This window comes from Lissotriton helveticus, chromosome 2_1 (genome assembly GCF_964261635.1).
Source record: "Lissotriton helveticus chromosome 2_1, aLisHel1.1, whole genome shotgun sequence".
Taxonomy (NCBI): domain Eukaryota; kingdom Metazoa; phylum Chordata; class Amphibia; order Caudata; family Salamandridae; genus Lissotriton; species Lissotriton helveticus.
The window spans coordinates 444,848,806-444,875,147 of NC_136059.1; the positions used below are offsets into that span (position 1 = coordinate 444,848,806).

General features: G+C 46.7%; 1 protein-coding gene across 5 annotated transcripts in view; it reads right to left on the reverse strand.

Annotated features, from left to right (window-relative positions):
* ARL15 (ARF like GTPase 15) overlaps positions 1-26,342 on the reverse strand; it is a 1,581,679-nt gene that overhangs the window by 1,534,232 nt on the left and 21,105 nt on the right. For 2 of the 5 annotated variants that reach the window (XM_078675072.1, XM_078675070.1), the window contains exon 1: positions 21,053-21,469. The exons of 1 other annotated variant lie outside the window; for it this stretch is intronic. In XM_078675072.1, the coding sequence (XP_078531198.1) occupies positions 21,053-21,064 (12 nt within the window). In that variant the 5' untranslated portion in view covers positions 21,065-21,469. Of the gene's footprint in view, positions 1-21,052; positions 21,480-26,342 lie in introns of those variants that run through there. 2 more of the 5 variants (XM_078675074.1, XM_078675073.1) reach the window with 2 other exon arrangements.

Below are 26,342 nucleotides of genomic sequence, written 5' to 3' on the forward strand. Positions count from 1 at the left end.
TGCCATGACCATGTGGTAGGGGTTTGTCAGATGGGTTGATAAAAATCCAGATGGCCATCACCAGCAAATGGATGGTGCCTGAACCAGAATGAAGGAGGCTGGGAAACACACAGAGTGAGGTGGACACATAATGGGCACGAAAGAGGGAGTTTGGTGAATGCCCAAAGTGGATGGTCTTCTCCTATTACTCCCCTACGCATCCCGCCCATAGTAGATTAGATCGGTTCCTCATAACTACGGATGGGGCGCTGAATATTAGGGGGGTGAGTTACCAGGTGTGATTCCTGTCGAATCATGCCTCTCTCCTTTTGAAACGTAACCTGGGTAGGCAGAGACCACGTGTTTCTCTGTGTTTCTCTGTGTTTCCTCAGACCAGTGTCGCTGGGAGACTCAGAGTTCACAGTAGATATACAAGTGGCACTGCAGGGTTACTTACAAGACATTTGGAACTTCACTGAGTGGAGAGGGGACAAATGGACCGCCTTCAAAGTGGTGGTAAGTGAGGAATGCCTTGAGAACATGTATGATACCCGAAAAAAACCTTAAAAGGGAGCTGACAGAGGGTGAAGCCCGCCGGACCCTGCTTCAACTAAAAAAGCTGGAAGGGGAGGAAGTGCACATAGCTGTTGCAAACACACACAGAAGGGTCACCGAGGGCTGGACCGTCATGTGCGATGGGCCTACCATCAGACTACACAGGTAGGGGGATCGATCAGGTTGCATGTTGGCCTGGCTTTCGAAGTGGGAAAGATACCCAAATTAACTATTTATTAAATTTTTCCTGGTCATCGTCCGTCAAAATCCCCTCACCCAACCCAGCCTCACTGCCCCACCACTCTTACTTGCACAGGCCGCAGCTGCATTCTGGCAGACCATATGCTGGAGGCAATCGTAGTCATGCTGCAAAAACCCGGCAGCGACCCTGTGATCCAGGCTCGTTCCGCCCATTATCTATGCTCAATGTAGATGTCAAACTACTGGCGAAGGATCTGGCAGAACAACTGAGTTGGGTGGTCTCCCAGTTGGTCGCGCTGATCAGTATGACTTTATGCCAGGCAGGGGCACCCATATCAATCTCCTGAGGCTCTCACATGTCCTACACGCCACCCGATCAGGTGACTTTAGACATAGAAAAAGCATTTGATAATCTCTCTTGGGCATATTTATGAGAAGTGCTTCAGAGAATGAGCTTTGGCCCACAGTACCTGGCTTGGATAAATCTGTTATATACGGTGCCCAGGGCGCGAGTGTGCACCATCGAATGGTGTCAGAGGGCTTCAACAATGGAAGGGTTACGAGACAGGGGTGCCCACTGTCCAGGCTCCTCTTTGCCTCGCCATGGAGCCTTTGGCGCTCTATCTGAGGGACAGACTGGGCGGGTGTGCGGGTGACTCAACCCATGTAGTATCTATGTATGCAGACGACACCATACTATACGTAACTGACCAAGTCCAATCTATCCCTCAGCTGTTACAACTTATGATCAAGTTTGGGACTGTATCAGGTCTATGAGTTAACCACCACGAGACAGTGCTGTTTCCCTTGGCAGCATTGGCCATATGCCTGGCAGCAGATATACCATAGGTGGGTCTCGCTTTGGAAACAAACCACTTCCGATACCTTGGGATTCAGGTGACACATGACGAACACCAACAATATGACCTGAACATGAGCCACATTGTGCAAGATCCTACTTGTTCTGTGGCATTCTGAAAGACTCTACTGTTCTCGGTCATGGGTTGATTACCCCGTAGCAAGATGGTACTACTACCGAGATGCTTATATGCCATGCAGAATTCCTTTTGCTCTTTGCCAAATACAATGTTTCGACAACTCGATGGATTATTGGTCTCATTGATATGGCAGGCAAAAGCAACAAAGTCAAGTGAAGAATCCTAAAACTGGACCTAGAGGACGGAGGTCTAGGTCTACCGGATCTCCAGTTACACTACCTAGCAAGAGAACTACAGTATGCGGCATTATGGTGTGAGGATGAATCTAACTGGGAGAAGAAGTTGCTGAGGGGGTGGGTGGGGGGGTCCGCGGAGCCGCGGTGCTCGTGACGAGCCCAGCTCGTCATGAGTCACATTGGAGCTGTGCTCATGACGAGCTGGGCTCGTCACAACCCTACCCACTGATTAATTCCGGCCGTATGAGCACAGCTCCACTGTGACTCATGACGAGCTGGGCTCGTAATGAGCACGGAAGGAGTTAAGAACTCCGTGAATGCAATGCCATGGATAGAGGGACAATTCCAGATTGCAGGGGACCTTTATTTTAACAACTCCTTTTTAACTCTAGCCGAAGCAGGCGAGCTGTTTGGGGTTGGCCCGCAACAGAACCTGCAACACGCTGGTATATCACACACAGCCCACAATATATGGACCAGTTTCCCTGATAATTCGGAGGAATTCGGAGGAATCTCAGGTATAGGTTATACTGGATTCGGGCTCACATAGAGGCCTTAGGACCAAGTGGCTTTATAATTAAGTGTCTCTTGACATTATTGTTTAAAATTGTGTCTTCAAATAAATTGAAAACAATACTGATTCATTTCCTGCCTCTCACACATGTATTTCCTTATTTTAGATAGAGCACCCCTGCTCAAATTAAGCTGGTGTAAAAACCACCCTTTAACAATATCTCGTATCTATGCAGCCCTGAAGGGAGACAGGCAGACTGATATTACTAGGACCCGCACCATGTGGGAAGGTGATCTGATTCCCCACTCACAGATGAGGAGTGGAGGCGGGCCAGCAGGGCACAGGTGCAGGAGACTGCTAGCAACGCTCAAGTCAAATTAACGCAATTTTACTACCTACACAGGGCGAATCTGACCCCTCAGAGGCTTAGTAGAATTTATCCAACGCATGCAGCTGACTGTCTGCGGTGTGAGGTGTCATCTGCCGGTTTTATCCACGTCACCTGGAGTTGCAGGGCACTACATCAGGACTGGATGCAAGTCTCCTGCTCGGTGGGCCGGATTACGGTTATACATGTGGCCCAGTCCATTCAGCACTGCCTTCTGGGCCTTCTGCCACTCCATAAGCCGGATCTGGTCATAAGCCTTTAGCCGGGTCTAATGGCGCAGTGGACAAATGCATCCACTGCAGGGGCCTGTGTTTGACCTCATGGTTGTAGTAATGGAGCCACCCGGCCCATACACATACGCACGCACGCACGCATGCACCCTGGGGGCGGGGCAAGCCCCCAGGTATAAATAAACAGCTGAGTGACCGCTCGTGGTTCTTCGGCCCTAACTGACAGCTAGCGTTGTGTTGTCATTTCAGTCACAGTTAGGCCCCACTTTGTGGCATAGGCATCTCTTGCCCCTTGCGTCTCGGCGACGCTACACTGGCGACGAGGCGGACACGGTCACTCACGCCTCGCCACACAGCTGTGACAGTCTCCTCTACATGACGGAGCCAAGCGTCTCTGAGGAGAATAAAGTACGCATCAGGTCGTGGTGCGTCAGGTGAGCTCGCACCTTTTCAGGGCCTCAGTCGACACCCGCTTGCCCACGCAGCTTGGTGTGCGCTCTCTCACCTGCCGACAGCGCGTCGGAGGGACTCTCTCGGCCCTCGCGCAATCTCCTCAGCGGCTGCATCAGGCGCTCGTTCACCAGCTGACAGCGCATCGGAAAGGAATCCTCGGCGCTCGCACAATCACCTCAGCAGCTGTGTAGAGACACACGCATGCGCATGCTGAATCACCGGCTGACAGCGCATCGGAAAGGAATCCTCGGCCCTCGCACGATTACCTCAGCAGCTGTGTACTGACACACGCATGCGCACGATGAATCAGGTCGCGTAAGCCCTGTCAGATCGTATTTCAGGCAGCTGACTTAGGAGAAAGAGACTGGCAAATCCTCACGCATTGAGCGGTTGGAATAAAAAAAAAAAAGGAGGGACAAAGCATTCAGCCATTGACCAGACAGCGAGTGAGCAAATTTGAAGATATATTGGATACCTCATTCGCCAGCGCTACACTTCTAAAAAAAAAAAAAAACAAACACATTTTCGCGCACCAGATATAAACTGACAGGAAAGTTACCTAGAGGTGCCGTTTTTGCCACGTGGGATCAGCGTCACACAGAACCTGTTTGATCCTAGTTTTCTTTACACAGTGCTTCTTTGCGTGGACAGTCAAAAGTATGACAGACCAACAAGCCAATGGAGGTGCCACTGCTGCAACCTCAGCACAAGTGCAACCACCTGCTCCCACTGGACCCCCAGCCGTGGTGCAGATACCTGCTGTCCCGGGTCCAGCTCCTGGTGCCGCCACAGCCGCTGCTGTAGCCTCTCCCGGACATGGCCTCGCAGCGCCACTCCCTCCATTCAGCGAACTGGCAGATCCGCACACAGCTGCGGCAAGATGGCGTATATGGGTTGGGAGATTAGAGCATTATTTTATTGGTGTCCGTGAAACAGATGGCAAGGTGAAGCGCTCTTTACTCATGTGTTATGGAGGGGATGAGTTGTATGAGCTTTTTGAAACGCTGCCAGATCGTGGGGGAGAAGAGGATTATGACGCGGCAGTACGGGCGTTGAGCCTTCATTTCGATCCCAGGGTGAACCCTGATTACGAGTGGTTTAAGCTGCGTCAAGCCAGGCAGGGTGAAACGGAGCCTATTGACTCTTTCTATGCACGGTTAAGGAAATTAGCCATTGCCTGTGAACTTCCAGACCAGCGCCAGGAGATCCGTGCACAGCTAATCCAGGGGTGCAGATCAGTACAACTAAGACGCCTCATTCTTAGACAGCCACGTATCTCTCTTGATGAGATCCTCGTCCTTGCGCGCTCGCATGAGCTATCCAATGCGAGAGCTGATGAAATGCAAGCTGCTCTCGACAGGCCCAGCGCACCAGCAAAAACCCCTCAAATCAAGGAGGAACAAGTTGACGCAATCAGGCGCTGGTCACAAGCACAGAGAGGAGGCCCTCGAGCCAGCTCTCGGAATCCATGTGGGAACTGTGGCATGGAACATCCGACAAATGGGAGATGTTTCGCAAGAGGAAAAGTATGCTCCAACTGCGGAAAAATAAATCACTTTGCAAAGGTGTGTCGCAGCAGTGGGAACCGCCGTTTTAGCTCGAATGGAAGAGGCCCTACACAGGCAGTGCGACAACTATCATTGGAAGATCCGGGCCCGTGTGGTGACGCCTCCAGGACAGCTTTCTGTGCTGATGATGATGATGATAACATCTTCTTCGTCTCCTTTGTGGGGAGAGAGGGCTCTAGAAGACGACCACCACCGATGTGTGAGATCTCCATCGCTGGATCTCCAGTGCAAGCACTCATTGATACTGGAGCGACTGTAAATGTGATGGACAGCACGCAATATGAGCTACTATCTCCGCGCCCACCGCTGTCTCCTTCAAACGCCAAAATTTACACTTATGACAGCGACGACCCGCTTCCTCTCAGGGGAGTAATCGAAGTAACAGCTGCGTGCAATGATCAACAAGTGAAGACCAAATTCCATGTGACTGGAGGCAGGCGCGGCACGCTCCTGAGCTGCCACACGGCAGAAGATTTACGACTTGTGTTCTTTGCACGGCAAGTACATGAACTACACGCAGAAGCAATCTTGAGAGATTTCCCGACCCTATTCAAAGGTCTTGGCTGTTTAAAAGGAAAAAAATTCAAACTTCACGTGGACCCAACGGTCCGACCCATGGCTCTCAGACACCGACGAGTACCTTTTCACCTACGGAAGCAAGTAGAAGAAGAATTGCACAAGCTTGAGGAGTTAGGGGTAATTGAAAAGGTGTCGGGCCCAACGCCCTGGGTATCGCCGCTTGTGATTGCTCCAAAACCAAAGCAACCAGGCGCAATACGCCTGTGTGTGGACATGCGTCTTCCAAACAGGGCAGTAAAGAGGGAGAGGCATCTGACTCCAACTATGGACGATATAGTGGCCGATCTCAATGGTGCACGCTGGTTTTCAAAACTGGACCTCAACGCCGGATATCACCAGCTTGAGCTACATCCAGACAGTCGTAACATCACGACATTCTCCACCCATGTTGGACTTCGGAGGTACAAGCGGTTAAGCTTTGGGGTGTCATCGGCGGCTGAAGTTTTTCAAAACGCCATCAGGGAGACTCTTTCAGGCCTGACAGGAGTTATAAATTTAAGCGATGACATCCTTGTCTTCTCCAAGACTCTGGAAGAACACCACGTCCACCTCCGAGCAACATTGCAACGCCTAGCTGATCACGGCCTCACCCTCCACAAAGCAAAGTGTTCTTTCTACAAGGAATCAGTGGACTTCTTTGGGTATATCTTCTCCAGAGAAGGGCTTCAGGTCGACCCGAAGAAAGCGGACGCCATCAGGACAGCTCCTAAGCCAACGTCAGCCACGGAAGTCAGGAGTTTCCTGGGGATGGCCACGTACTGCGGCCGTTTCATCCCAAGATTAGCATCCCTATCTGAGCCATTACGTAACCTAACCAAAGCAAGTCAACCATGGGTGTGGACGGCCAAGGAAGACGAAGCATTTGAGGCAATCAAAGCTGCATTAATTGACGACAAAGTCATGGCATACTTCAGGCCACACCGGCGCACAGAAGTCGTTGTAGACGCGAGTCCTGTAGGATTAGGGGCCGTCCTCATGCAAGAGACTGAAGCTCATGAATGGGTGCCGACAGCATATGCCAGCAGAGCACTGACTGCGACGGAGATGCGGTACGCCCAAATTGAACGTGAAGCACTGGCAATAAAATGGGCATGCCAGCATTTTCACCTCTACCTGTTCGGACATGAATTCAAAGTAGTGACTGATCACAAGCCCCTGGTGCCCCTATTTACGGGAACTGCCAGACTCGCACCACCCAGAATTGAGAGATGGGCTGTCCAACTCCAAACATACCGCTTTGAGGTGATCTATAGGCCTGGAGCCGACAATCCTGCGGACTTCCTATCCAGACACCCCGGCTCCGGAGATACAGTCCAAATAACAAGTGACGTAGATGACGTTGAGGAATATGTCAGAATGATCTCACAAGACGCTTGCCCAGTAGCCCTGACGCTGGAGGACATTGGAAAAGCAACGGATGAAGACGAATGCCTTGTCAAGGTAAAAACTACGCTGACAAACAGGAACTGGAGAAATTTTCTTGATGGAGTTAGCGCCCTCACACCCCAAGAACAGCTGGCGAGACAACAACTGTGGAGAGCTCAGAGTGAGCTGAGCATTGGACCGCACGGCGTGGTCCTCCGAGGGGCAGCGATCGTGGTACCTACAAGGCTGCAGAGAGAAGTTGTACGCCTTGCACACCAAGGCCACCAAGGAGTATCGAAGACAAAAGGGCGTTTGCGCAGCAAGGTGTGGTTCGCCGGCATGGATGCAGCGGTGGAGGAAGAGGTTGGAAACTGCCACTCGTGCATCATCACAGGCCGGGAACCTGCTCCTCACCCGGTGATCACCGAAGAACTCTGTAAAGAGCCATGGTCAAAAATGAGTATGGACTTTGGATCATTCCCGGATGGACGACACACCCTTGTCATGATAGACTCTTACTCCCGTTTTCCAATAGTGGAAATTGTACCCACGACAGCGTTCAACCACGTCAAGAAAGCTCTGGAGAGAGTGTTCGCCATGGTAGGCCTACCAGAAGAGGTGAGGTCAGACAACGGCCCTCCTTTTCAGGGAAAAGACTTCCAGACTTATCTCGCTGCACGGGGTATTCACCACAGAAAAATCACTCCGCAATGGCCCCAAGCAAATGGGGAAGTTGAGAGATTTATGCGGACTTTGAATCGCGCACTGCAAATTGGTGTGGAAAGAAAGGAAGACGCAGAAGAGTGCCTGTCACAATTTCTCAGTGCATACAGACAGACACCCCACTCGACAACACGCTGTGCTCCGGCACACCTAGTATTCAAGAAGGTACCAAGAGACTGCGTGCCAACTACACCTGCCTGGTGCCCCCCAGAAATAGATCACGAGGTCACCCAAGAACGCCGGAAGCGCACTAACGACAAAGCCAGTCAGGCAAGGAAAGCCGAAGCCAGGTCATTGGTGGTTGGAGACAGAGTGGTTATTAAGAACAGGCAACGAAAATCAAAATACGACCCAGCGTTTGAACCAGAAGTATGGGAAATTGTGAACGTGCACGGCACCATGGTGTCGGCGTTCAGAGGCACACGAGCTGTTACCAGAAATGTATCCTGGTTCAAACGCGTCTCACGTGAATATGGGCACGACGGAACTGCATCTGAGGAAATGGAAGACGAAGAGCATGAACCAGCACGCACGGAGTCACCAGTGTCACCGCAAGAAGAAGAAAGACAGACTTCAACGAGGGTTGTGCCAGCAAACACCGCCAGCACAGAGAACCCCTCAAGTAATGACCAGCATTGCTCTGAGCAATCAGTGGAGACGGGGAGTCCGGAGGGTCGTCAAAGCCAAAGATATCATCTGCGACCTAATCCGATCCCCAACCAACGATTGAAGGACTATGCATGGAATATGAACTAAATTCAAAACACCTCATGGCCGGGACTATTGATCTGTGAGTTTGGAGGGATGTAGTAATGGAGCCACCCGGCCCATACACATACGCACGCACGCACGCATGCACCCTGGGGGCGGGGCAAGCCCCCAGGTATAAATAAACAGCTGAGTGACCGCTCGTGGTTCTTCGGCCCTAACTGACAGCTAGCGTTGTGTTGTCATTTCAGTCACAGTTAGGCCCCACTTTGTGGCATAGGCATCTCTTGCCCCTTGCGTCTCGGCGACGCTACAATGGTCACAGGTTCTAATCCCGGCGGGTCCACTCAGCCTTTCATCCATCTGAGGTCGATAAAATGAGCACCATTGAGTTGGGTAACAATATACATCTGTTATTCAGCGCCTTGAGACTTTCGGGTGATACGTGTGCTATACAAAAGTACATGTTATGTATGTATGTCATAAGAAAAGAGGGAAAAAGAGTTACCAGTGCGCTCTCTTTGGCCTGGCCAGGTGCCATATTACCAATTCACTGGGCACAAGCAGTGCCCCCGACCCATGATAGGTGGCGGATGGACGTACTGGAAGGGGCGGTAGCCGAGGAATTACGTCTACGGAGCGCTCCCTCCTCATGTTGCACAAGTCTCTTCTACAAGGATCCTTAGGAGTAAGGCTGCTCCTCTCCCAGAGAGCTACTGTAAAAGTACTGCAAAATGTATTTTTTCATGCTTGAAAATGTTAATAAGGAGATAATTATTTTAAAAAAAAAGAAAAATCCGTGCTAGAAAAGTCTGTTTGTCAGATGTAACTATTTCCAATAGCAGGAATGTTTATATTGCAACATAAAATCACGTGTGGAAAAACAAAGCTATTGCTGTCAAAATGTCTCCAGTAAGTTAGCACAGTCTCTACCTGCCCGGTGCAGCCTCCAGCACGCACCTGCGACCCACAGCGGGAGGGCAGCCTTCATTAAGCAATATTTAACTCGCCACTGCAAGCAAAGCACTCAAGTTCAGTGGAGCCCGCGCCTGGGGCGGAGCGCGGATCACTGGAGCAAACCTGAAAGCGAGCTCTTTCAAAACAGGCAGCCGGGGTCATATCTTTAGAGATCTAATTGCAGCCAAATGGCCGGACCTGCAGCATACTTCAGTTCGCCATTCGAGTTATTGTCGTTTAATAGGTGTGGCGATCTGATAAGCGCGCGCCGTGCTCCCGTCCGGTAGGGACACAACCAAAGGCCAGAGCCTGGGAAGTCTCCGCGAGGACGGACGAGGAAAAGAAAACAGGCCTTTCCTACTCTAGTCAAGAACAGGAACAGTCGCAACAGCGAAATAAAGCTAATATTTGCAGCACCAACCGCCCTCTACTCTGTGCACTTCCAAAAAAAACGGGAAGGAGCTTGGACTTATAAACAGCATTTGGGCCGCCCACGAGCTACCGCTGAAGGTCCGAGAATTGTCGTATGGTCCTCTGGGGACTTCCTGGTAGCCGAACTAAAGCAGCACGCGAGGGGTATCCACATCCTATGTAGAGGAAGAGAATGGCAGTTATAAAGCATATCCGGCACAGAAGGGCCGGTGCCACCTTCTACCCTGGAGAGTCGGTCGGCAGAGGCTAAAGTGACAGCCTTAAAGATGGCCGCGCGCGCCCCTGAGACGTGGAGAGGCGGCCTAGGCCTGCACCTCTGGCCAATACCTGGGCGGGGTGTTACTGCTCTCCCTTGTGCAACCAGGACAGTAGTGTACCGGCCGCACACTTTTAGCGTTACTATTGAGCCTTGAAGCACAGGCTTGACAGGCACAAATGCTTACAGAGCATAACTGTCATTTAGTAGACCCCATGGAACGTGTTCCAAAGACAAGTCTATCGTTGGCCCAATCTACCCACTCAAACCGGGGCACCACCTACTCCAGAAACACTGAGGGGCAGAAGAGCAGGGCAGGGAGCTATGATTTTCACCGAAATTCCTCGCACAGCCTACTCCTTGTTAAGTGCACAGCTACACTCAGTGCTTTGAATGGTCAGGTACTGAGTACATGCACTTCTTTATTTTGAAAGGGAGAATACCTGCAATTCCGAACAGAGGTCCAATAGTTTTAATTGGAGTGTGTCAGCACTTCTAAGTAGTAAACAGGTACTCTGGGACAGTGGCTTTAAGTGGGGTGAGAAAAGTGTGTATGGTGGGGGTGGGGGTGGGGTTAAAAAGGGGCGTGGCCTATGCTATTAGGATATGGCTTAAACATGTAAATTACATTTCTGCCAAACCCAATTTGTTCCACCCGACCAGTATTTTCGTTCCTCTCTAAGCTTTCTGTTAGTTGTTGCATCCAAATATATAACAAAACAACTGATGTAAACCAGAGAGGACTATTGGCTTTGTCAGTGTCTGTTAGTAGTTTAACATAATTAACAACAATGATTTTGTTGAAAATAATAATGATAAGGTTTCAATTCTAACATTGTGACACTGAATTAAAAACATTACTGAGGCCTGTGTGGAAGGGGCCTTCATAGTGTCCCTTTGGTTATGCTCAGTCTATGGGGGATATCTGCATATTTCACACATTGTCTCCTATGTTCAGTACCCTCTTTTCACTCTCTCCTGAATGCACTTCCTTGCACCTTTTTCACTTCAACACCCTCCCAAAACACACAATGCACCCACTCACCGGCAAGCAAAGAATTTTTTTTTGCCTTGTCAAAATATTGACCACAGTGTACCTCCTCACACACATTAGCACAGAATCACAACTGCAATATGTGACCACTGCTCTAACTGCTCTGCAGAGAGGCCAAGGACTGGATGACATGTCATTCCAAACACCTTCCTGACGCACTGTGAGAAACTCCCACTGTCTTTAGTCTCAACTTCAGAGCTCTCAATATAGCCCATTATAAACACCTGGGAGTGACTCAGTTCAAAGGATGCACTATGCAAGGCTAATATGCTGCAAAAAAACAATACAGAAACAAAAAATCCTGGAAATAGCAAACACTGTTAGGGAATGAAAGATTAAGTAACACGTAAAATATAAACAGGACCTATATCACCGACATGGATTACCTAAATATTTTTTATATTTATTGTTCAGAAATCAATCATTGTTTTTGTCACTAAATTAAGGACATGAAATAGGGCCCGATACGGACCTGCTTCAGTGCTAATTTTTACTCATTACCAGGGCTGAGACCCAGATGGACCCTGCCCCCTTAATGCGCTGCCTACAACCCTATATTTCCATTTCAAGCACTGGGTACACATTGCTCCATCAACCCAAACAGCTCTCTAATTTTAGCAGCAGTTGAATGCCCCAAAACACAACACTAATTTCATGAAGGAATTTTCTGAAATGACACAACAGCTTTAGGCCAATGCCAAAAAAATCCTGATCATAAGCAACTTAAACCTACATTATGAGTCGACAAGTCTGAAACAAAACATTTAGTGAATCTCGTCAAAAATATGCAGGCACTAGGTTTCGTCTAACTAGTGGACAGGCAAATGCACACCACTTGCCACACACTAGAAATGTCAAACTTAGTAGAGCAACCACAGATATTTATTATTTATTGTGGAGGTTTGCATAGTGCTGCAAGTTGCCCATTTGTAACTTCAGCAATCTTGCAGGTAGTGACATAACATGATTGCTTGAAGGGAAGTTAGTGTGTAGTTAGGCATGGTCAGATCACTACTTTGTGTAAATTAAACTGACCATACAAATCTATCACTTGGCACAGTAAATCCACGTCTACTACCCTAAACACATCATTTCAAATGTATAAACTCCATGAGAAACTCAAGGCAGGCATGGAAGCAACTCATACCTGGTTCAGAGGATAACTAGGTGAAATGAACAATGCTAACCCCAGCAAGTAACATCAATGACAGAAATCTAAGACCACAGAAGTCAAAGGTCACTGTAAAGCACTTAGGAGAGGCTACCTCTTTCTAATTAAGGGAGCCAAAAAGACTTTGGGGCCCATTAGGATGGCGGGCGGATTGCCCCCGCCAGGCTGGCGGTAGCCACCGCCGGCCTGGCGGGGGCAATCCGCCCGCCACCCGCACCTAAATTCACCCCCGCCATATTAGTATGGCGGGGGGGACCGTGGCGGACGGAAAGACCGTCTGCCGCTTTTCCGCCCCGGACCGCGGCGGACGGAAAGACCGTCTGCCGCTTTTCCGCCCCGGTCGCCTTGCGGCCGGGGCGGAAAAGGATTAATATGGTGGCGGTGTCTATTAGACACCGCCAGCCATATTACAATGGGCTTGGTGAGATGCCCATCGCCGCCACGGAAAGGCATGCGGTCTTCACTCTGAAGGAGAGGTGGGGGGTGCACATGGGGGGTACCTGTGGTACCCCCCAGCATTTGCATACACAAAGCAGCAGGCACCGCGCGGTGCCTGCTGCTTTGTGTATGCAAATGCATACATACATTTTTAGCATTGTGGCAGGCGGTGCAGAGAGCACCGCCCGCCACAACGTTAAAAATGGGGAATGCGCCCGCCACTGTGGCGGGCGCATCCTAATGCCACCATCGGGACCCCCGCCCTTATGGCGGGCGGTCCCTTTTTCCGATGGGATGGCGGGTGGACAAAGCCCGCCCGTCATCCTAATGGGGGCCTTAGTTTACTAAACATCTCAGAAAAGCATTTAATGGAACAGGAAATCTTTACTATTTCCTACGGAAAATCTAAGCTAGATGACTTGAAATCTGACACAAGTTACTTAACAACAATGCAAAGACCATGTCAATCTCTTCAAATCAAAATTGCCAAATTTGAAATAGTCTCCAAAACACTGGCATAAATTACCGTCCCATTTACTTCAACACCAATGCTACAATCAGCATTCTCTTCATTTACACACTGCTGGAGACCTCCAAGTGCTGAGCAGGTCATCCATGACAATAACATCCAAGTCACCCATGGACCCTTCCTCAGCCTCATGGTTCAAATAATTTCTCAAGCATGGCATCATCACTCCCTCTTAAAAAAAGCCAAACGTCAATCACAAAATCTTGTGCAACTATAGTCCTATCTCCAACTGTCCCATTTCTTTGCAAGATCGTGGAAAGGGAGGTAACATAACAAGTGCAAAACTAAATTAAACCCCCCCCCCCCATGACCCCCTGTCAGGGTCTAGATGCACAACGGTATGTATCAGCTGTAGCCAATCTAAATGCAAAGCTTCTCCTCGCCATGGATAACAATTGGAAATCCATTCTACACCTTGAACTCTCTGCAGCCTATGACACTGGTAACAAACAAAACTGCTGGAAAGGTTGGTAAATTAGGCTGACATTACCAGACATCCTTTGTTACAGGTTCAATCATTGGTCCACATTTACAGCAAAAAAATTAGGATTGGGTTGATGTAGTTGTCCATGTGCCAGGTGCCCTAGGGTGCTTCCTATGCATAGTACCTTTCCTGACTATTGTATCATGTTTATATATAAACTCCATGGCAGAGGTTAACTTCCAAATGTACATAGAAGACTATTCCATCTTGCTAGTCAAGCAAATAATTCCCTATCACTCCGCATTTAGACCATTTGCTTTTTTTGAGAAGCAAATTTTATTGATTTTAAAAACATAGAACAAGTCAGCCAATGCACAGAAATCACAGATACAAGTTCATTCACACCATCACCATACCCCCCAATCACAATCCCCATAAAATAACCCAGACGAAACACAAGTCCAATTAATACGGACCCTCCACAGCCCCCAGCCATTTCCCCCACACTTTACGATAGTTCTTACCACACCCTTTAGCTTTATACATGTGTTTTTCTGGGGTCGCACACCAGTCCACCGCTCTGCGCCACCTCTCCAGGGTAGGAGGATCAGGGCTTATCCAAGCCGCCGCAATGTCCTGCTTGGCCACCATCATAGCTATGCTGCAAAATCGCTTATCATTCCTGGACCCGTCCAGCTCGTCAGTGATCCCCAGCAAGGAGTGGCGTGGATCGCAAGGAACCTCCCAGCCCACTACCTCCGTTAGCGCCACTTCAATAGATCCCCAAAACTGCTCCAAACGGGAATATGACCAAACCATGTGGAAGAAATCAGCCGGGGCATGCTTACATCTTGCACACGACGCGTCTGGGCGCAGACCTGGACCATGTGCTTTAATGAATGAAGGAGCGCTAACTTTGCCTAACATACACCTGAGATCCCATGCCCTAGGAACCACTCCCTGAACTACCTAAAAAGTCAGCAACCTAGGGATAATTTTGGAATCCAAACTTTCCCTCACACCCTGCCTCCAAAGTCAACAAAAATCTCTTTACTCTTTGTGGCAATAGATGTAATAATTGACATCAAAATATCCAAATACGTTATGTTATGTTATAAACCATTTTATAGCACGCTCTATTACTTGGGAGTATCCTGGCGCGGTGGGAAATGGCAGGAGACGACAGGCGGAGATCCCCTTATATCACAGTTTTAAAAAGATAGGTTTTTAAGTTTTTCTTGAACTGGGCTACGCACTGGGTGGAGCGCAGATAGAGAGACAAGTTTTAATGGTTTACAATTTAAATAACGAAACAAGCGATTTGCGACGTTCCAAATAGCATAAAGTGCAATGCAATTTCTCGGCCCCCAATTAACAACCACAAACATCATTTGGCAACAAACTGTTCTATTCTGCCATACAGTCTTTGATTGGGAGGGAACCAAGTATAACTTGTATATATAAAACGTGTCAATACTGTGGATATAACCGGTCAAGATATTGCTCAAATCCGCATGGTAGAGTGACGGAAAGATAGTTAAGTGTCAACAAAGAAGTGCTATATCAGCAGAAATATGTTTAAGCTTTAGGGACCAACACTCTTGATTAACTTGCTGGATTGTATCCTGTCTTAAATCAATAGGATTGTTCTGTACGTGTCACACTCAGAGAAAATACAACGTACTACAATTATATTCTAAACTGGTTTGATGCCAAGCCCCAGGTACAGTGGTGTTAAGGGAGTACTGTTGCCTAACTTTTATATAGATCTTAGAAATTTGTTCTTGATTATTTGAAGGTTTCTTGTATTCGCACATACCCAGTGTCCAGCTCCTTATGTGGCTGGGCAACAACATTTTGCCTGTTGACCTCAATATTTACGCTGAGGGGTTGGCTACCAACCTTATGCTTTAAACTGAGGGCAGCATTGGTAGTTCGCTTAAAGACACCAGAAACATACGCTAGGTGTACATGCCGGTCTAGTTTCCGGCTAAAATGTATACTAAGGTTGTCAAAGGAGTTCCAAATTCTACTTGTTGCGAGTTGATTAGAATAGGTCTTCTTCAAACTTGTCTCGATTCATTATCATTGCTTAAGTTTAGCCAACATTAATGATAGGATCCTACTCTTTAAATAATTATTAAATGTATCCATCTGCTTATGCATGTCGTTTTCAGTTTATGATAACACAGCATTGTCTGCAAAAAGTAATATCAGTATTTCCTTGTTGCATAACTCGGCTACATCAGGATTAGATTTCCACAAGTCATGTTCAACATGGTTTTAAAAATGGTTGAATATACTGGGCAAGCAAACAGCTTTGGTGGGCACCCGCCCGGTGTCAAAGCTACTGTTACATTCCCAGGCAAAATAAATATCTCAACAGGTGGCAATATACAAGAGAGAAGGAAATGCAGTCTATGGAGGTTCACATTAAATTGACATTCAGATACCAGTGCTCTCATTTCAGTATTTTTTATATCACATTTCATGCCCTTGCCATACCCCGACACTTGACTGACACTTTCCCATAGCTAATGCTTTGTTTGGAAAACTCCTGGTTTCCCGCTAGGTGAGTCCTTTCACAGTTATTATAGTGTTTTCACCCTCGTTGATCTATGCATTCGGTGTGCACTCATATTCAACTTCTAGTCAATAGTTAAATTTTGATCATATTCTTGATCGTGTTACGTAAAAAGTTCCAGTCACTTAGCTCGAGCAATATTGTTAGTAATTTAAATGATCAACAATCAAAAGAAACGTCTGTCCACAAGCGCTTGGTAAAAACAACTAAAATTATAAATGTTTCAAGGCATTTAAAGGAATTCAACGTTAAGTACAAAAATCAATACAACAGTACTGGTGCTAAGTTTATTTGATTAGCAAAGTACTTTTTTTAAAACTATATTATGATTATATTGATAGATTAGTTTTCACTGTGGTTTATGTATTTACACTTTCAATATTTGACTGGTGGTAACTATTACTCCTCAATGCATTTCAATATGAAACCTTCATGGTGAGCATGAAACGATGACATTCAATTTAATGTTTGTTTTATATGATACAAATATATGATTCGTAACCTACAAGGGTAAAGCATTAATTGTTTTAGCTTTACATTTGTTACCCTGAATTTGAAGTTTAGTCTTGCTTGACAGGTTAGGCTACAAATTGCGCTATTGATGTTAAAATATGGGTTACACAATCAATGGACCGTGTTCACTATTTTATTTTGAAACTGATGGTTTAACACTCCTGGTGAAGGTTTCATTCTGAAAGGAACTGAGCAATGCGAGTTGCTATCAGATATGTGTGTTTTATAACAATAATGATAATTATTTGCCAATCAGTGCACGTGTTTAGCTGGAGTGATGTTTATATTTCGTCGACATTTCATCTCACATTTATAGGTTTATTCATACATTTTCCCAAGCACATGTGCACATTCTTAAATGATCTCTAATCAGTTAAATTACAATCAATAGTCCCTAAAAAGGCCAGGACAGAAGACATCACTGGTTATATTCTGTTATTTATTTATTAGTAAAAATGTATTTGGTGCAACCCTAGCCACAATGACAATGAAGCTCTTCACAATGTACGGTAATAAAGACAATTAATAGGAATTATACAAGATCTGTTAACAAACCAAAGTCCCATGGAACAGGAAGCTGTCAACTTAAAAGCTGATTAATTAATAAGTGGGGCTTCGGACATTTCCTAAAGAGGGTTAGAAGGCTATGGGCTCTTCTAATCTCCTGTAGCAAATAGTGACAAAATCTTGAAGCTAGACATGAGAATGATTGGTTCAGAATGTTCTTTTGGGTTAAGGGAACCTTTAGTGATCATCTGTTTCCATTCCTCTAGGGTCCACAGTTACTATTAACTAAGATGTTGTTTTGGAAACATTGAAAATAACTTGCGTGAACTTTGGGAGGAACCAGAGAGGTTTTTGAGGACCAGCATTAGGTGGTCCCATCTTTTTGCTGCTGAGGCAAACCACATAGGGAATAGTCTTATATGTGATCCTTTAAGAGGCACCGGCCTTTTAAGAAAACGTATGACTTCCCTACTTGTTAGTCCATTAAAACGGAGGTTATGGGGTCACAGTCAGCTGTATGAGTCACAAGTACTGATCCCAGCCCTCCTGTGATATCAGAGGTACAAGTCTCTTGGGAAAATTGAGGCCTTTTCCTATACACAAATCCTATCACAGGCAGTGGTTGTGACCCAGACTATTTCTCCGATTATGAATCCAGGACACATGGGTTCTAACAAAATCAACTTTGCCTGACTACATCCAATGATTTTCAGCTAATTACTTAATCTCACTGTGCCCCAGCATACCTTTGTTTTAGAAAAACTGGATACACACAGGAACAAATTACGTTTCTGAATGAGGTTTTATGTAATTAAGGGGCAATTACAAACAGGTGAAATACTGAACAGACAAACATTTGGTGTTTTTTTTTTCTCTCATCAGAGACCACATATCATGGCTGTTTTATTATTTTAGTTTCCGTCATGTTTTCTATTATTCCCTGAGAAGCAAGATTCAATCCTGTATTTACTTCTCTATAGTACTGTGATGGTACACAAATTAACCCTATAATCTCTGGAGTGTCTTCTATTCGCCAAATGTTTGCACAGACCTTGTACAAACTTTGCAAGGGCATTTCTCTTGACATCTGTGTTTCATGACTTTAATGGTGCCCTGGGCACACATTTATGACGTACACGTCGATAGGGCAATCAAGGGGATGAGATATGGTAAGGATTTAAAAGGTCATGCTGATTAGGAACTATAAAATGTCTAATTAAGGCAAGAATGAGTATGTGGGAACAAGTTTCAGTGAAGTACATTTTAACTATTCTTGTTGGACATGCGCCCATCTCTCTGCGCTCATCTATTGGGAATTTCTATATGCTAAGGACAGACATACCTTCAGTAGTAATTATCATAATAATAATATTAATAATAATAATAATAAATTGATCGATTCTGGATGATATTTTTGTGTGGAATGGGTTTGGGCACTGTAAGCATGGCAGCATTTATTGCAACATGTGTGATAATGGGTAGTCAGTGGCTTGTACCCTAGGTTCTTTTTGCACATTTGTGAAATAAATAAGGCAATTCACATTTCCTTTGCTTTTTAACAAAAAAGGTATGGGTACTAGTGACGTGACATCTTTACACTGAATGTCGGGGAAGCTGCATGCACCACCACGTGACAGTTCTTTGCATTTCAATGTAAGAGCATGTACCCCATTTAATAGTATGTGCTTTTCCACATGCACGGAATCGGCTTGGCACTACACTTTCTTTTGCATCTTTACGTAGATTCATTTTGCATGGATGAATGTGCAAAGTTCTTATGTAGTGAAAGACACATAGGAGGTTTTTGATAGGTAGATTATTACACAATTTCTTTGCAATGTTACAGAATGGATTATGTCTTAGAAGGGATTTCATTGCTTTGACGTAATGAGTTAAATCACTTGAAGTGGAGCATGTTTAACTTTGGGAGCACTGTGACTTTACTTCCACAGTGGACAGGAGTGGACATTTCACGGGGAAAAACCAGGAAGGGTTCCCTAGCGGTATGAGTACAGCGCCAGGACACTCAGGAGTATCAGTGCGCTTTAGAAGTAAGTCTACATTTACGTCTACATTTACTTGAATGGAGTATGTTACGTACCAGAAGCACTGCATGTTTCGTTTCCACTCATAAGAATTGGTGGAACGTACCTGTACAATTTCTTGGTTTTGCAACGCGATTAGAAACAGCACCCAGAGCTTTACATTACTTTACGCAGTGCCATGAAATAAGCTTTGTTAATTGTGACACTACACACTTCTCCACTTGCACAGATTTGAATTCAGCATTCCCACCACCGTACAGGATCTTCTTCTCAACAAAATTTGGAACTTGTGTTATTACTTTCTTTGTGCTGCGGAGAATCAATCCAGGACACTGACACTGTGCGTTTCTTGGGCCTATTTGTTTTGTTCATCCACTTAATCTTTACACAGCAGTGGGTGGCATTGTTAATTTTGTATATTCCCACAGACTCATTTCAATGGAACCTAATGAGATATTTATTGCTCACAATGTCTTTTGCACCTCTTGCCTATAATTTGCTGCTTTTGTTATTGTGGGTTTCTTACACTTGATATCATGTTGGCATGTATGTTACTGCAAATTCTAAATCTGCTTTTGCACTCTGAATTTGGCATAACCATTATGGTAAGTTTTCTCTAAACATACTGACTTTTGCACGTGTCGCCTTGAGTTCTTTCTATTCGTACACTGAAACAAATTTGGCCTTCATATACAACTTGCTGCTCGTAGCATTGTAATTTGTATGTGGTTTCGCAAAATGAAATTTGACTCTCATGGCAATGTGTATCTGATTAATTGATCCATAGAAGATTGTGCAGAAGCGCACATACAATCACATTGCGCACTTCTGGCATTATGTGAGTGTTTTTAAATATTTCCGACTTGCAACACTTGGCATTATGTTTTATATATGGTTCCACAGATACACTTGGCTCTAATGCCATTGTGCTTACAAAGAATTACAATACACTTGTAGCAATAACTAGTCGTTTGTAGAGATTGCCAAATGTGGCATTGTGTATTTTATATATGGTGCCACAGAATACAATATGGTAGTATGCATTTTCTTTGTGCTCCTGCTAAATCGCTTTCCACGTCCAACAAGTCACACTTGCCACAAGTGGCAAATTGAGATCTCTATGCGATTCCATGTGAATACTATTTGACTCTCTCAACAATAAGCATTCCCTTCACTTTTCCACGACACAGTGTGAGAACTTTTCTTTTCACTTCTACAAAATAGCTTCGTGTACTTATAGCATTGCATATTGCCTTTACAAGTTCATCAAGTCATGCCTGCCACAAGTGGCAATGCACGTTCCATATGCACTACCACTGAATACAATCTGCCTGACCTAGCATTACGCATTGACTTCACTGTTCTAAGTAAACGGACTCTGAAATTGTGGCACTGCACAATATTTTGTAACTTCTACAAATTATACAAATGTGTTTTTGTGTGTTTCTCTTGCACTTGCACTAGAATAACTTCACCACTTGTGTAACTGCATGTTTCCTATCATAAAAGGAAAAGTTAACATAAATCCATGCCAGTCCTAAACAAACTAGAAGATGACCTCGGGGAGCCATCAAACAGTGGCTATTATGGATCTCAGATCAAAATCATTATTTTTACTGAATTGCACATTATAAAGTAAAATTAGGGAAGATGTCAGCTTAAGGTAATATGAGCATGAATGTAACAATGCAGAAAGTTGACATACCAGATAATCCATGTACACATGTAGTGAGAGCAGCAGCCGGCTCTTGCCGCAGGTTAGTTCGTGCCCTGCACTCCTTTTACAATGGGAGGTGGGTGTGATCAGCGGTTCCCTTTGCTGCCACCTCCTACTTCTGCAGCACTGTATGTGAGTGCAGCAGGCAGGACTCCCGATTCTGCTCCCGATCCTTGTCCTTCCCTCGGCCTGGGGCTCAGCAAGCAGCGACAAGGGAAGGTACAGGCACACTGGATGAACCCCCGCCTGGTTCCCTTAGCGCGCACTCAGTCAGACACACACTAGGAGCTATTGCTGCCGGGAGGGGAGGTAGCTGGCCAAGTATCCGAGGCAGCGCGCAACACGCACGCGCCGCACACTGTCAACACAGAGAGTGCGCGCGCCGGTCACCGCTCTTCTCCAAGGTTTTCCGAGTGACGTATAAACGTGTACGCGCACGCTCAGCTTCTAAAAAGCCATAGTCGTGCACGACTCTGGGCTTCTTGGCGCGCGCGCTCGCAAGCTGACAAGTTCGCGAGCATTGGGACCTTTTGCGCATGCGTGAAAGGCTTTCAAAACCCTCAAGGCTCACAACACGCTTCAGCGATTCAGGAAACGCGAGGCGTGTCTTTTTGCCTGGCCTTCTTAGTTGCGACGGGATGGGAGAAACCATGATCACCTGATCAAGCACGTGGGTTGATAAAGTCTTTTAAAGCTGTACGGTGCAGCAATATCTGAGCCAGGTTAATGACTTTCCTTCCTTGATATGGGCTAGTAAACTTGGCCCTTCCCTGCTGCACTAATAGGCCCATGATGGTGTCTGTTTAGTGAGGGGAGGAGGAAACATGGCCATAATACAAACAAGCATGGGCAAAGCCAGTAGGTCTCGCCTAGGTTTTACGTGGGATGAAAAAAGTGAATGTCTCATAAACATAGCTGCCAGGGTTTCAGATTGCTTATGTGTGAGATATTCGTAGTTTCAGTGTACTTATGAGTGACATTTATGACTAAATGTGTGACACTTAGAGGGGCACTTTCTCACGACCAAAATCATGCACTGAAGTACATAGTAACAGACAAATATTAGAAATTACAGCCATTTGAGCAAAGAGGAACTCTAACTCTGCAGCAAGCGCTTTAAACGTATTATTTCTAAATAATCAGCACCCTCCACCCCAACCTGAGTGCCAGGTGTTGCTGAACCACAAGTAACAAAGGGATCTCTGTAAGAAAAGCAGCAACCCACGGAGCTATCCCTACTATAAAATACAGTCCTGTAATATGCTGATAGACTTTCTTTGCCACAGGCATATTAACCCTCTGTGCTGCTTCATGGTGAGAGTAAAAACTGCCAGTAGACAAAACTCTGACCTCCACCAGCAGGAACATTAATCACCAGCCTGATATTTGACTTACCAAGCCTCACAGTGCTGGGAAATGAAGCATCAGCTTTGTACTGCCACTGTCATTCTAGCTGAACTGTCTGTACAGTCACTCACACTAGCTGCAGACAGGCTCCAGCTTCTATTCATTCAATCCGCCTGAGGCTTTTTGACTATGGCTGTTGTCAGTTTCCAAATGCACAAACACTTCAGCTCTCCCCAATGAGGTGGGAGGTGTTCATGTGTGCGTCCTTACCTCTCACTTGCCAATGGACCATCTATAAAACCAGATTGCAGTTGCTTTCGTTTTCGCTCCAAAGGAGTTCTAAAAGTGAAAGCAGGGGCACAGCTATTATTTAGACATCTATTTGAAGTGATTTTTGCGGATATTAGAGACCTGAAAGTGACTGTGAATCACGGCCGCAACCAACCTCCGACAGGCAGTCCCAGACAGTCACTGTTAGCTCAGAGATTTTAGCAATGTCCCTGTGAAATGCTGGGGTTTTTGAGAGCAAACGTATGCCTTAAATCAAAGATATGAGTTCCAGAATCCACGGAACTGTTGGCAAGAAAGATGACCCTGACCAGACTTATCAAATGAAAAGTAGGATGCGACTCCAATATTATAGTAATATTCCAATGGAATACCACTAATCAGATCTGGATAAGCTGAGCGGAGCGCTACCCAGACCTCCACGGCGCCACTCTAGTGCGGCCTGAGATCAGTAAGGTATAAAATGCTCGGGCAGTTACGCTGACAATATATACGATTTATTTTCAAGTATTACAGACCTGAGTGACTCTGATAGAGAGCCACGGTCGCTCTGAGTCTGCAGCAGCCGCGGGCTGATCTAATCACGAGGCAGCATGATGAGAGGCACCAAATAATACTACTAGTGCACACAGCGGTGTGAGCAGAGCGGACGCCAAACTTAACTAAGAAACATAACTGGCGCCCACTTGCGTCGCGGCGCTCGCCTAGTGTCTGCAAATGGACACATTGTTGCATTCTTTGCGAGAGACAAGTGAATGCTGCAGTTAATGCTGGCGGCAGCAGCGAGCGCCGCTGAGTTAGCCTCAGGCCTGCAAGACGGACTAAACCCCTCTGGCACAATATGAATGTTCATGTAGACTTTTCTAAACCAACTCAACACCATGGCAGCAGTGCACTTCACAGTGTGCAGTAGTGCGCTCTGTCACACACTCTACTGTCAGAATAGCCCACGCCCCGTTGCTTTCTTCAATGAGTGCTAATTATAGCGGTGCCCCTTCTCCTGCTCGTCAGCTTCCTAGGTGCAATAAATGCGTGACTTTGCATTTTAGTGCGGTGATGCAGACCACCACACTAAAATGCGTTCGTCTAACACCTGATGCGTGATACGTGGCAGGCCTGCTAAAAGTGGCATGCATTGGCTGTGCAATAAAGGTGTCCTCAGCGGACCCCACCGACCTCAAAAACTACAGACCCATCTCCCTGCTCCCGTTCCCAGCGAAAGTCATCGAGAAAGCCATCAACAGCCAACTCGCCACATTCATTGAAGAACACAACATCCTCGACTCCTCCCAATCCGGCTTCAGAAAAAACCACAGTACGGAAACCGCCCTCCTCGCCGCAACAGACGACATCCGCACCTTACTGGACAAAGGAGAAACAGTAGCCCTCATCCTCCTCGACCTATCAGCGGCGTTCGACACAGTCTCCCACCGCACCCTAATACGCAGACTCTACGATGCAGGAATCCAGGACAAGGCCCTCGACTGGATCTGCTCCTTCCTCTCCAGCAGGACGCAGCGGGTCAGACTCCCCCCTTTCCTCTCGGACCCCACACCTATCACCTGTGGAGTCCCCCAGGGCTCCTCCCTCAGCCCGACGCTCTTCAACGTCTACATGGCTCCACTTGCCCCCATCGTCAGAACCTACGGACTCAACATCGTGTCATATGCAGACGACACCCAGCTCATCCTCTCCCTATCCAACGAGCCCAACACCACCAGACGCAACTTTCGAGAAGGCATGGAAGCCGTCGCCAAATGGATGAAAAACAGCTGCCTACAACTAAACACCAACAAAACAGAAGTACTCATCATGGGCCCAAACCCCGACGCCTGGAGTGACACCTGGTGGCCCACCGCCCTCGGAAACCCGCCAACCCCCACAGACCACGCACGCAACCTGGGAATCATCCTGGACTCCGAGCTCAAAATGCACCGCCAGATCAACTCTGTCTCATCTTCCTGCTTCCACACCCTCCGCCTCCTTCGTAAGACCTTCAAATGGATCCCCCTCGAACACCGAAAGACAGTCACTCACGCCCTGGTCACCAGCAGACTCGACTACGGCAACGCACTCTACGCCGGAATAAACAAAAACCTCATCTGCAAGCTACAGAACATCCAGAACGCCGCCGCAAGACTGGTCCTCAACCTGCCAAAACACTGCCACATCTCCCAGCACCTGCGCACACTCCACTGGCTCCCCGTCGAGGCGAGAATCACCTTTAAGATGCTCACCCACGCACACAAGGGGCCCTCCACGGCACCGGACCAGCATACCTGAACAGCCGACTCAAATTCCACGCACCCCAAAGGACCCTACGATCAGCCCAGCTTTCCTACGCTGTGGTCCCCCGCACCAGAAAGACCAGATCGGGAGGCCGCTCCTTCTCCTTCCTCGCGGCCAAAGCATGGAACGCCCTTCCGCTCCACCTCAGACAGACAACATCGCTCCCCATCTTCACAAGAAACCTCAAAACCTGGCTCTTCGACAGACCCCCTCCTTGATGGAATGGAACCTGCACCCCCACAACCCCCCCCACCCCTAGCGCCTTGAGACCCTTACGGGTGAGTAGTCGCGCTTTAACAAACTCCTGATTGATTGATTGATTGATTGATTTAACATATCAGCTGAATTTCTGTGATTCCTATAGTGTGTCTCCCCACCGGGATTTTGCTTCCTCCCTGAGCTTTTTATTTTTGCAATTTTATGTAGCGAGAACATGGCCCGAAGGCATCAGAGTGCTTCACAACAGTATGATAGAAGGGTACACCAAGGTACAATTACAAAAATTATGTTCAGACATTTGCATCAGTAGCTGCAGACAAATGCAGCCATTAGACAAGGTTGAAGCATCGATTAAGATGCTGGGGTCACACAATTAAAGTAGTTTGTATGCTGGTGGAGAGAGTACTTAGATATGATCGAAGGTGATTAACACAGGTGACTGTCAAATAGGAGGAGATTGAGGTCCTGTTTAAAGGTGGCTATGCAGGTTGTTAGGCGAAGGGAGGGAGGTAAGGAGTTACAGATTCTTGTGGCACTTCCAGAGAATGATTGGCTCATGCACCGTTATCGACTGACGGTGGGAGGTTCCAAGAGCAGGGATTGTTACAGAGATTTTCAGTTTCTCATTTAGATAGGAGGGTGAAGCGGAGTGCAGTACTCTGTGGGTAATGCAGGCGGTTTTGAATTGGACCCGCACTTCAATAGGAAGCAATTGCAGGTTTAGCAGGACTGGGGAAATGTGGTCAAATGTCTTGAGACCTAAAACGAAGTGTGCTGCTGCATGTAGTGTTGCTCTCAATGGGCCTAGGTGAACTTTCTGCATGCCTGAGAGAAGGGCTATTCAGTAATCTAATCTGGAGATTACTGAAAACATGATCCCTAGCCACGTCCAGTCTTGCACTGCTTGATTAAGGTCGGTTGGCTCCCATATATTTAAAAGACACCTCTTGGGCTCAGGGGTGACCGTCACTCCACATACTTGTGCGATTGTGCGCTTAATTGTTTCCCAATAGTGCATTATTACAGGGCATTCACACTAAATTGCTGATATTGATTACCTTAACATGTTTTACATTCCATTGTTCAGAAATCAGTCAGTGCTTTTGCCAACACATGCTTATAAGGCCTGTTTGAG